At 36.5% G+C, this 11,550-nt stretch overlaps 2 protein-coding genes across 2 annotated transcripts; both read right to left on the bottom strand.

Annotated features, from left to right (window-relative positions):
* Positions 1-504: 504 nt before the first annotated feature.
* LOC306853761 (G-protein coupled receptor 171-like) lies at positions 505-4,142 on the bottom strand. The gene is made up of 2 exons (XM_079391407.1): positions 3,973-4,142; positions 505-2,338 (listed from the first exon to the last, which is right to left on the bottom strand). The coding sequence occupies exon 2, from the start codon at positions 2,043-2,045 to the stop codon at positions 1,095-1,097; it is 951 nt and encodes a 316-aa protein (XP_079247533.1). The 5' UTR covers positions 2,046-2,338; positions 3,973-4,142; the 3' UTR covers positions 505-1,094.
* A 675-nt stretch (positions 4,143-4,817) lies between these two features.
* On the bottom strand, positions 4,818-11,263 carry LOC306853760 (P2Y purinoceptor 14-like). Its single transcript, XM_079391406.1, has 3 exons — positions 11,084-11,263; positions 7,632-8,057; positions 4,818-5,582 (listed from the first exon to the last, which is right to left on the bottom strand). The coding sequence occupies exons 1-3, from the start codon at positions 11,182-11,184 to the stop codon at positions 4,976-4,978; spliced, it is 1,134 nt and encodes a 377-aa protein (XP_079247532.1). The 5' UTR covers positions 11,185-11,263; the 3' UTR covers positions 4,818-4,975.
* Positions 11,264-11,550: the final 287 nt, after the last annotated feature.

The following is an 11,550-nucleotide window of genomic DNA, read 5'->3' as shown; positions in this document are numbered from 1 at the left end:
TCCACAGCATAATACAACACAGGTATAAATTCATTGTAAATTGACTATTAAATTGTTTAACTAGGGCTTGTACATCATTTCCATGACAGAATTCAAGATAAATCCTCCTGTTGGAGCTGCCAGTTTGCAAGATTCAAGTGAACTGAATTAGTGACATATTGTAGGGAATAGTGAATGAGGGTATAAGGGGCGATTTCAGATACAGCTATATACTTAATGGACCCTTTTCACGCGTTTCAACGGTCATCACCATTGAAAATCCTCCACAGTTTTTATATTTAGATTTTTTTCTAAATGTATGTACATATACAACACTATACTTTGTATTATATCACCTCTGCATCAAAAAAAAATAATATATATATATCATATGTAATAATAATAATAAAAAATAGTTAACACTAACGTGTGGGTAATGCAGCATCTACAGGAGGAATGACAAATTTGACATCGTTCTCTCTTCTGACTGCCGTTATCAGTCTCTTTTTTTTCTTTTCCTTTTTTGTAAGTCATGAAAACACGATCGTGGGGTTTTTCTTTTGTTCTTTGAGCAAATGGGTATGCAAAATATATATATATTTGTTGTACTCTCCCATTCACTCCTCTGGAAGTTTACCCAACCCGGAAATGTGAAAAAGGTCTATTTATTGATTTGTATTATGTATTTGAGACATGAAATACAATTTATTCATGAAAAATGAAAAATAAATAAAACTAAAAACATTAAATTTCATGCGTGTGGTGTTTGTCCTTGGGATGATGGTCCTGGTACTCTTGGTCCTTTTTTTAAATAAGTACAGTTAAACACCTCTGAGCATCATTGTACAGTACATCTTCTGTAGATTTAGTTATGTTTACATATTTTGCCCCGAAATTCTCATCAACTAGTATTGCCAAAACTTTTTACACAGGCATTGTTTAGGTCAAATGTCTTTGTGCATTATTTTTCCACAGCCTTTGGTCTTCTGCTTTTTTGATTTTGTTTTGCTTTTTCTACATTGCTAATATACACAGTTCCTTTAGAAGCTCTTTCTTTACAGTACATTTACATTTTGCATTAATACTTGGTCCATAACTCTCCTCCGGTTGAATTTTCACTCTGTGTCTGTGGTCGGAACGCTGCCTCGCTTTGAGAAGGCCTTCCTGATCTGAAGCCTGAATGCACGGCAGATGACAAAGTACAGCACTGGATCGAAGCACAGGTGCAGGATGGCGAGAAGCAGAGTCGACTCTTTAGCCAGGAAGAGATTCTTCTTTAATGTGCATTTGGTGATGACCTCTATCTGCGTAAACGTGTACGGCATACGCACAGCATGGTACGGCACAAAGCACACCACGTATGCCAAGGTCACCAATGCAATGTTTATGAAGGCATGTTGGGCACTAGCCTGTTCCTCAGGATCAGATTCACGCAGACGCCAGAGCCGCTTCAGGACCAGGCCATTGGACAACAGCACCGCTATCGAGGAGTTGAAAAAGATGGCCATGCCCAGATACACAGACAATGCGTGCCACTGCTTGGCCATATCAGTTTTTAAGTCCGAACACGTTAGGCCAGCTTTGTATTCAACGTTTTCTTTGATAGGGATGGCCATGTTGGGCACGTTGATGAAGAGCACGAGGAACCAGACCACCGAAGACATCAGCACCGCAAAGCCCACTTCCTGCAATCGCAGCAGTTTGGACCTGTGGGTGATCTGGAGGTAGCGCTGCACGCTGACGAAAGCTAGGAAGATGATAGACGCGTACATGTTGATGTAGATGAGCGGCGCACTCACTCGGCAGAGAAAGATGGTCAAATTCAGAGAATCATTACCCAGATCTCTGGCAATCTTGACAGGTAATGCCAACATGAGGAGGAAGTCGGACGTCAGAAGATTGATGAGGTAAACATTAATGCACTTTTTAGCACTTCGGCTGGTTATGAAGGCCCACAGCGCCACCAGGCTGGTAACCATTCCAATCAGGAAGATGAGGATGTAGACGGTGGCGAAGGGCACCATGTTGTCATTGACCACACAGATACTGGCGTTCGAACTCCCCATTTTTGGATCTGGACTGTGTGAACTCTAATAAATAAGTCAAATCAAGGCTATCGAATAAATAGGTTTACCTTCTCCTTTTCTTCACGTGACTGTACCTTTTAGGTCTTGTCAGACCACCGAGAATAATCGAAGCTGATCTGAACACAGTTCTGTCTTTCACTTCACCAGAAAGTAAAAGGTATAGAGGAAGTGGTAAATCCCCTGTTTAAGCACAAAAAAACATTTTCCTGTTTGCTCGCATAAGGATATAATGTCACGTATCAGCATCAAATAGAAAATGTTGTGTAGCAATCCTGAAAAGAGACAGAAAGAAAAAAATATGTGTTTTTACCTCCTTTTCCTGTTTTAGTTATGTTTCACAATGATATATGAACTGTATATTTATGTATACTGTTGAATGTATGCATATGCTGAAGCTGGTTTAGATGATGATAACAATGTGCATTGAGGCAACTGCAAGCAAAGCATCAATTCAATTACATTAAATCAGTTTCTTGATATTTTCTCTGGATCGTTGTACTATTAATGTTTACTTGGAGAGACGTTGTCCTTTAATTCTAAAGACAGTTTCTTTCATGATAGATCAGCTAGTAAGGTTATAATTATTAACATTAGTAATTACATAGAATGACATAGTAATTACAAATGACATAGAACTAAACATTCTAAAAATCTTAATTTTGATTAAATGCATTATTATTATTATTTACAAATTCATTATTAAAATCAAAAGTTATATATGTTAGTTATTTAATGGCCTTGAGCTTACACGAACTGACAATGAATAGGTGCATTTTCATTAACTGAAGTTTAATGAATAAGTAAAGTTTAATGAATGTAGGCCTAACTAATGTATTACAAATTATTAACTAATGTTAGTAAATGCATTAACTAATGAGACCTTATTGTAAAGTGTTACCAATACGTTTAGACCACCTGACAGCTGTTTAGTGCAACTGTGACTTCACAAAAGATATCTTACAAATATTCAAATTTGCAAGCAGGTATGTTACGGTACATTAACTTTTCTAGTATCAAATAAAACAGTAGCAAATGAAATTATGCTCTTGTCATGTCTGCTTTCACACTAATAATGCAGACAGTAAGTGAGAGTTCTTAAAGTGTATATTTTTTAATAGTTTAGCAGGGTTTTGTGGTAATAAAGCCTTAATTTTATGCTTTTAATTTGATATAAATATGGCATAAATATCAGCTACAGTTTATTTGAATTTGTTATGCATTTTTCAACACCTGATTCACTAACAAAGAGACCCCTCAAGAGCCAATAATGTATGCCTCAAATACCTAAAAGCCCATTGCTGATAGTCAAAGTGCTTAGTTTGTCTTCTTCTTAGTGTCACTTATCGATTTAAAATGTAAATTAAAAGCATAACTTTGTATCTTTCTCAAAGTCATCCACAAATGCAATACAATCTGTTTGGATCTTGCGGAGCAGTGGATTCCAGGTTTTTTGCTTAATACTCATCATTTAATCTTGAATTTATACTGGATTACGAAGGGCATACAATTTTATGTACTGTTTTGACCAAAAATAGGTATTTGTTAGCATATTCTGCAAATGGTGATGAGGAAAACATTGAATATGCGCTTTAGGGAAGTGAGTCAGATTGTGGCCATCTAATGTGCTGAAAAAGGAAACTCATTTATATTAATGTCTATTTATTTTTCATTTAAATAGTTCTATTCCACTTTTTAATACATTCAACTATCCTTTATCGCTCATTAATATAATGCAAATTGTTTGTCATTTCCCACACCTCTCTCTCCAGGAAGTAAATACACATCGAGGACATCAGGTCAGTCTGAATCAGTTTAGAAACTTAAGAGATTAATTATCAGATGCAAAAATCTCATGAAGAAACAGACGCATGGTGACTCGTATCAGAAATAGATTTTAATAACTTACCACATGACCAGACTGGCTTCTCCAGCAGATATCAGATCAGACGCTGGAGTAATGTGATCTTGCTCTCTAGCTGTATATTGTTCTTGTTGAATGATCTATACATACAGATCTACTCAGTAGAGATACTTGTTCGGAGAGTTTCTTCATTGGCTCAACTACATTACAAATCCAGTTTCAGTTTTACTTGGGGCTTGGTCTCAAGTATATCAGCCAATGAAGGAAAGCATTTACCACACCTACAATGAAGTGAAATGACGCAGCGGAAACGTGAACGTTCCAGATTCTGTGTCTATAGACAACCACAAACCACTAGTCTATGGCTCTCATTTGCATGCGCTCTCTGTGCTTTAAGTTCCTGGTTTGAAAGACAACAGGTTGGTTTTGACTTTCAACTCGATGTGTCAAACATAAATTGCACTGTTAGTGTCAGTTAACAGCGTCTGTGCTTTCAGGCACATCATCGAATCAAGTTTCTGGAACCCAGTAAAATCATTAAAAAACAAATCAGTGCATATCCACCAAACAAGGAATCCAGTAATATTAATGTTTTGCAGCTGCAGTTTGGCACAGTATTACCAGGCAAACCCTTTGGCCTGCAGATATATTGTCAACATAATTCTACCATAAGTTATATCAAATCATTTTAAATAAGGCGTACCATTTTAAGATAAAATATCTCAAAATTCAATACTTCCATTTAAAAGGGCAAGACATTTAAATAACAAAGTGTTTTTACACAATTATAACCAGCAATGCTTCATTGTTTACAAAATTAATGCATGACTCCTTTTCAGAATAAAATAGCAATAAATCATTAAATTAAACAACAATAAAACATATTTTTAAGCTAAAAAGAAAACTTTAATATTTTATTTGGCCATTTTAAATTTTAAATGCTGTATTATTTTTCACAGAGAGGTAAAAACATGTCCAAAATCATCATTCTTTCATATCACTATGTGTATATATATATAATTTTTTTATTCATTTATTTTTTTTGCAATCATATGATCAGTAATATTAAGAAGTACATAAAACATACTGTACATCTGAAGGCCTTGCAGAAGATAAAGTATATAAGTGGATCCAGACAAGCATTGAGCACCGATAGCAGGACAGTCAGCTCCTTCAGGACGTAGAACGCCTGCGCCGTGCAAAGTTTCGTCTGAGGTTTGATGAATGCGTAAGGCAGCCTTACCAAATGGTAGGGCACAAAGCACACACAAAAAACCACCACGAGCACCAGCATATTACGCTTCGATTTCCTGAATTTTTGGCTTCTGGGTGTGGTCTGTGTGGACAACTGAGCTTGTCTGATCTTTTGCAAAGTCCCCCAGTACAAAGCAATCAGAGACACCAGCACAAACGTGAAGAGCACCATAGACACACTGTGAGTGATTTTGTAGACCAGACTGAGCTGGGGACTGTGTAAGGCCTCGCAGCCGCTTTTCTCAGGCTTGTGAACGTGACCCCAAGAGGTCAGGAGAAAGAGGATCAAGTAGACGGAAGACATGGCTAACAGGGAAAGCCACGTTCCTATGGAAATGTGTCGAGCGGTACAAACCGTCTGCAGAGCATGAGTCTCCAATGGCCGGACAATCTTCAGGTACCTGAGGAAAGAGTAAAAGATTAATATAAATTACTTAATAAAAAAGAACAACGTTCCATGCTTGAAATGATATGTTTATTTCTGAATAAAGCTGTAATGTCATGCCTTGGAAATGAGAATGGGTTTAACACAGCTCTCTAAAATGCTTGATTTTGATTTGACATTCTTGACAATCTGAGATTATTCCTCAATAATGACTGCTGTGCTGTATAATGGCTGCTCATCTGGGTATTTTAGGTCAGAGCTTCTCTCATGTCTCTCATACAAAACCACAGACTCGCTCTGTCTTGTTTCAAGCTGCGGCAATCTTGGCCAAAACCCAGAAGACTGATTCGCCATGGGTTCTCTAGAGATTTTTCTATGGGTTTTCATAATGTATAATTTTGTCTTCACTTCATTATAAGGTCTGTGGAAAACATAACTTGACAAAACATTTTATAGTACAACATAAACGGCACACACTCACAACCCAAACGTTCTTATGAAGCTTCTTACAGGTATTACATACAGATATTCTGAAACAACTTTTTTCAGTAGCCTATGGGTGCGTGTAATTTATGTTGTAGAGCAAATCATCAGTTTACATTTATTACAGACCTTGTATTACTCATGAGTTGAAAACCCTCATTATACAAACCCATAGGAAAACCTCAAAAGAACCCATGACAATTTAGTCTTTCAACGTCACGGCTGCAGCACACCCAAGGTCATATTGTTGAAATACTCATTTTGTTTATAGAATATTTGTTTTATACACTGTAAGTGAATATAAAATCATAACCAGGTAAGATTTTTGGTAACACTTTATTTCGATAGTCCACTTTAGACATTCTACTAACAGTAAGTAACTTTGCAACTACATGTCAACTAGCAGTCATTAGAGTATTAGTAGACTGTCTGCTTAATATCTGCTAACACTTTATTTTGATTGGTTCACAACATACAACATACTGACTATAAGAAACTTTGCAAGTATATGTCAACTTACTCTACTAACCCTAAACCTACCCTACTGAGAGTTAGTAGACATGTAGTTGCAAATTAATGAGAATTAGTTGACATGTCGTTGACACGTAGTTACAAAGTTACTTATAGTTAGTAGAATGTCTAAAGTGGACTATCGAAATAAAGTGTAACCAGATTTTTAAATGGTTTCTTTTCAATTTAGTATTTTTGTGGCAAAAAGTGTAATCTATAATGATCTATAATGGATTGCCCATGTTATAAAAGGTGACGCTACCACGCCGCCATATTGTTATTCTCTAGTATTCCCATACATTCTAATGAACTAATATTCTGTTGTGGAAATCGTACATTATGTAATATGTAACCATTTTTGTCTCCCTGCACATTTTTATGATGCAAAAGTCCTAAGCATGTAAATGGCTATTTCTTTGAAGTTGTGAATTTCCCCTGCTTATTAAAAAGTTATGTTCGTATTCATCACAATAGCAAACATTTGTATATTCTGATTCATTTCTGCTACTAATCCCAGATATATGTTCGTGTTTAATATGTCCTGCATTTTATTTAATTTTATGATCTCACTATATTGCTTATTCTGCCTGAAAAGACCAATAACTTTTCAGATAACATCTGAAGTAACATTTAGTTGCATACATATATCCTAAAAACTAATCATGTGTGACTAAAACACTGCAAATTAGCTGATTTTAGGTCAAGGGTTTGGCTGTTAGTCAGTGATGTCCTCTGCCAGTAGGGAATAGCAATATGGCCGCTCAAACACGTCCGGTGGTAGTTTAGAATACAAAGAGCAATCCAGTCATTATACAGATCAGTGGTAATAAGTAACTTGTTTTTCTTGTTGGAAGCTTTGTTTTTAATGACCTAATACAATAATTAAACCCAAATCAAAATTTTGTGTCTAATTATTTTCTTAAATGGCAAGTAGCTGTGTAATAAGTCGGCTTTGTGTTTGGGTCCTGATAGAGTTGTCAAGGTTTATTTTGCAGTAACAACCATGAAAAAAACAAAAAACATTGCTTGTAAAGCAGGTGAACTTAAGTAGGTGCTGGAATGAGTTGCATACCTGTTTTCAGCAATAAAGTCCATAAAGAGAATGCTTGCATACATGTTTAGATAGAATGCTGATGCTCCAAAGCTGCAGTAAATGTTGTGCATGATATCTGAACTATTGGAGTAGTTAGCAATGCGCAAAGGCAAGCAAAGGCAAAGGAAGAAGTCAGCAGCAGCCAGGTTCTTCATGTAGACTGTGACACTGGACTGGACACGCTGATTGGAAAATAAATAAACCCGCATCGTGATGCAATTAAGCACCAGACTGACAAGAAACACTAGTGAGTATGCAAATATGAAAGCAGGGTGAGAGGGGATCTTTGAATTTTCACAGGAAGCATTTGTTTCTGTGACAGTCGTATTTGTTTCTGTGATGTCATCAAGGGCAGAGGTGAAGCTGGTTAGTGGGGCTGCAGTTCGAAGAATCTGTGAACTCCATCTATTAATGCACAAGAGAGACAGGGTAGTTAAAGTCACCATAGGTTTTATAGATTTTCTTGATCCTCAAAGCTCAAAAAGTCAAATATGGTGTAACTCCATTCATAGATGGTAGAATCTGTATAGACTATGTGTAAGATCATGACTATAAAGTGTGTGTAAAGTTTTACTATTGAATATCTTGCTAATGACGACTAATGATTCTAAAACATTAAACATATTAAACCATTAATCATACTTCAGTGCAATATTTTTAAGTTTATGGTTGAATTCAGGCAATGTTCTGTATACTTTCTCATTAAACCTTGCTATACAAATTAAACCTAAAAATAACCCTTAGAGAACGGTGTCTGTGTCTGAAATCACATACTCTCTGGGCAGGTACTTCTTTTAAAGGGGTCATCGGATGCCCATTTTCCACAAGTTGATATTATTCTTTAGGGTCTTAATGAAAAGTCTGTAACATACTTTGGTTAACATTTCTCAATGGTAGTGTAAAAAAACACCCTTTTTACCCTGTCAAAATCAGCTCTGTTTTCAGCAACCCGTTTTAGTGCATGTTCCTTTAAATGCTAATAGCTCTGCTGACCCCGCCCCTCTCTTACGTGGGGTGATGACCCATTCTCATGAGACTGTTTACTTTAGCCACGGAACTTGCTAACTTGCACATTATTAGGAACGGTCGTTTTGCAAAGATTCATAAAATAACCTTATAGTCACTTCTTCTGTAGATGAAGCTGGATCACGAATGATTTGTGCGAACATAAACACATTTAGGTAGACCGGAGGATGCCTTCCCTTCAAAAACAAAGGTAATCCATTGTGTCTTCAGCAGCTCAGATGTCAGGAGTAATTGACGACTGCTATTTTCATTATTACATCCAACAACAGAACATCTCAATCGCTAAGGAGCCATTTTTGTCTATATCTGCTCCGGTATCGAAACAATGTCAGACTGTCTACGGCTCACTCAGGGCGAGTCTAAGGTAAAACGCTAGTGTCAATCGACACTCGACAATGTGACGTCACACAGACAGGCATCTGAGAATGGCTTGATATGAGAAAGGGGAAAGGATTTAATGAGATTAAAAAAAAAAAAACACACACCGGGGTGGATCTATATCATTAAAGGGTGGTTGTGTACACACACTGCCAACACACATTTCAGTTCAAACAACTTGTAAAAGTGCATGTCGCATCGATGACCCCTTAAAAAGTTTGTCATCAATGGAGCTACGAACAGCTTAGGCTTACGATGCTTTTACGCAGCCCAGAAAAGTAGTAGGTGATAGTAGGTGAACTTTTCGCCTACTGTTTTATGAATACTGTGAATTGGGCATACTACTCTTTTCACATTCTGTTTTTCATCTGTTATATACGGTAGAAGTGAAGTATGCGATTCTGTCTAGGTTCTTATCAGATCGTTGTGCAAAAACCTCCTTGTAACGTTCTGACAATGTTAGTTTATGGTTACAAAAATGGAAGCAATTCCTACAATGTTAGGATGGTTCTCAAAAGGGAAGCATATGCTAAAAACTAAAAAGCTCTAGTCATACAGTATGTGTTCTTCAGAGCTGAATAGAACGTAACAGAATTAAACTGAACACCAGATTCTTGAGGTGCACTGGGCTTCTTTTATCTTGATACTATCTTATCACTGTGCAACAGAACAGCTAAAGACAGCTGCCAACTATTTTAAAAACAGAACATGCAATGTATCCTGTGCAAGGAAGTCAAACTTAGCATGGAGTGGTTTAATTTGACAATTGAAAACGCTCTTTACATCTGTTTGCTTCTCTCCTACTTTCTGTGCTCACATATTGCACTTTAATACAGACAAATGTACCAATTTTTCATTTAAAATACTTTTTTTATAATCTGACAAAATCATCACACCTTTAATATGTTGTGATTTCCGTTACTGTTTATTTATGTGTAAAATTCTCACAGAAAGCAACAGAATGTCACAGCGCACATCCTCATTCAAACCTCAAGAAAGATATTCCCTATTCAGTCAGGGATGATTAGGCCTAACCTGACCCCATTTGCCTGTTTATGACAGCTGCTGCATGGACTGTTAATCAGCAAAACACTTCAAATATTTTGAGAGATGAAGCCAAAAAATGTACAAGATCAAAATGTGAAAATTTGCAGTTGCAGGACTACACTATGAGCTGCAATAATATTTTTATTTTTAAATTTTTTAGTCATTTGCAAGTCAAAATTGTTTACTTCCCATTTTGCTTTCTCAGAGATGAAGCAAAATTCAGGCTGTGTGTTGTACTTTAAAAATATTTTAAAAACCAAAACTGTTGGAGGGGATTGTTTTTTGAGAAAACATTGGTTTATGTTATTCTGTTGTGAGTTTTATTTCCAAAGCGAAATAAAAATTTGCTTTTTGAGTCATCAGTTTAGTTGATGCCTCTGAAACACTATGTTCTGATCATGCAAATACCTTGCTGTAGCTGTGGGCCATCTTGAATAATTAGCTAGTGTCAATATCTCAGCCTAACAAAGAATCTTTCACTGAATAATGTTCAGTAAAATGGTAAGAACCCGCAAAGTTCCTGTCACGTCCAAGCTCTTTGCAACCCGAGACTACTCACTTGTGAGATTAGTATCAGTGAAGCTGCATATAGCTGCATAACTGCTGATATAGTTTTGCAGATTTGCTGCCATCTAGTGTCTCTATTGACATTCTTTCAACTGCATTACAACAGGCTGGAGTTACTTGTGACTACTATCTATCATTAAAATTAACCTAGGATTAACGTATCCCCTTAAAATGGTCATTTTAAGTAGCTTCGACCTCAAGGTCAAGGTCAACTTTATTATCCCCATGGGGCACTTTGTTTCACAGCCAGCAGTAAACCATACAATAACAAAACAAGCACCTACCACCTTAACCGTATCCAAAATTTGCACCCACAATTTTTTTGCTAATTAAAAATGTTTTACACATAAATGAATGAAAATGAAAACCAGCTTATGCTGCTTTCATTGCAAACCAAGAGATTTATGTATTACCTCTCTGAAGTGCCAGCTGCGAATCCTCGCCAGTAGGTGTTAGTAAAAAACACTGAGACCATTGGTGCTATCGGGACAAATAACAAAAGCCAGCTGGACATAAATAAAAGCTTTTTCTGAGGCTGCTTCTGATACTCTCAGTGTTGGTTCTTCTTTTAAATTACTGTGTAGTATGAATGTAAACTGGATGTACTACATTCCTCATGTTGTTATCACGTGACCTACCTATGACTTCACTGCCATTCATTGGATTCCATTGGATAGGGGTGGACAATACTGCAAATTTTGGTATTGATCCGATACAAGTAAATACAGGGCCAGTATAACCTTTACCAATAACAATACGTTTTCCTTTTAAAAACATTCATTTAAATGACCAATTACACTTTGATAATTAACACTAACTAATGTTGATGTGACTAAAATATTATATTCACCTTAAAGCTATGAGGATATTATTTCATGAG

The sequence above is a fragment of the Barbus barbus genome (assembly GCF_936440315.1).
Source record: "Barbus barbus genome assembly, chromosome: 34".
NCBI classification, from domain to species: Eukaryota; Metazoa; Chordata; class Actinopteri; order Cypriniformes; family Cyprinidae; genus Barbus; species Barbus barbus.
Note: the sequence above shows the minus strand (reverse complement) of the source record. Positions and strands in the feature narration are given on the sequence as shown.

What these genes read in the sequence shown, in the direction of transcription:
- LOC306853761 (XM_079391407.1), bottom strand. Translation starts at nt 2,045, where the DNA reads ATGGGGAGTTCGAACGCCAGTATCTGTGTGGTCAATGACAACATGGTG.
- LOC306853760 (XM_079391406.1), bottom strand. Translation starts at nt 11,184, where the DNA reads ATGTCCAGCTGGCTTTTGTTATTTGTCCCGATAGCACCAATGGTCTCA. An exon ending in GCAGCTGGCACTTCAGAGAG is followed by an intron (nt 8,058 to 11,083) that starts GTAATACATAAA and finishes GTGCATTAATAG; the next exon opens with ATGGAGTTCACAGATTCTTC. An exon ending in GACTTTATTGCTGAAAACAG is followed by an intron (nt 5,583 to 7,631) that starts GTATGCAACTCA and finishes CTCTTTCCTCAG; the next exon opens with GTACCTGAAGATTGTCCGGC.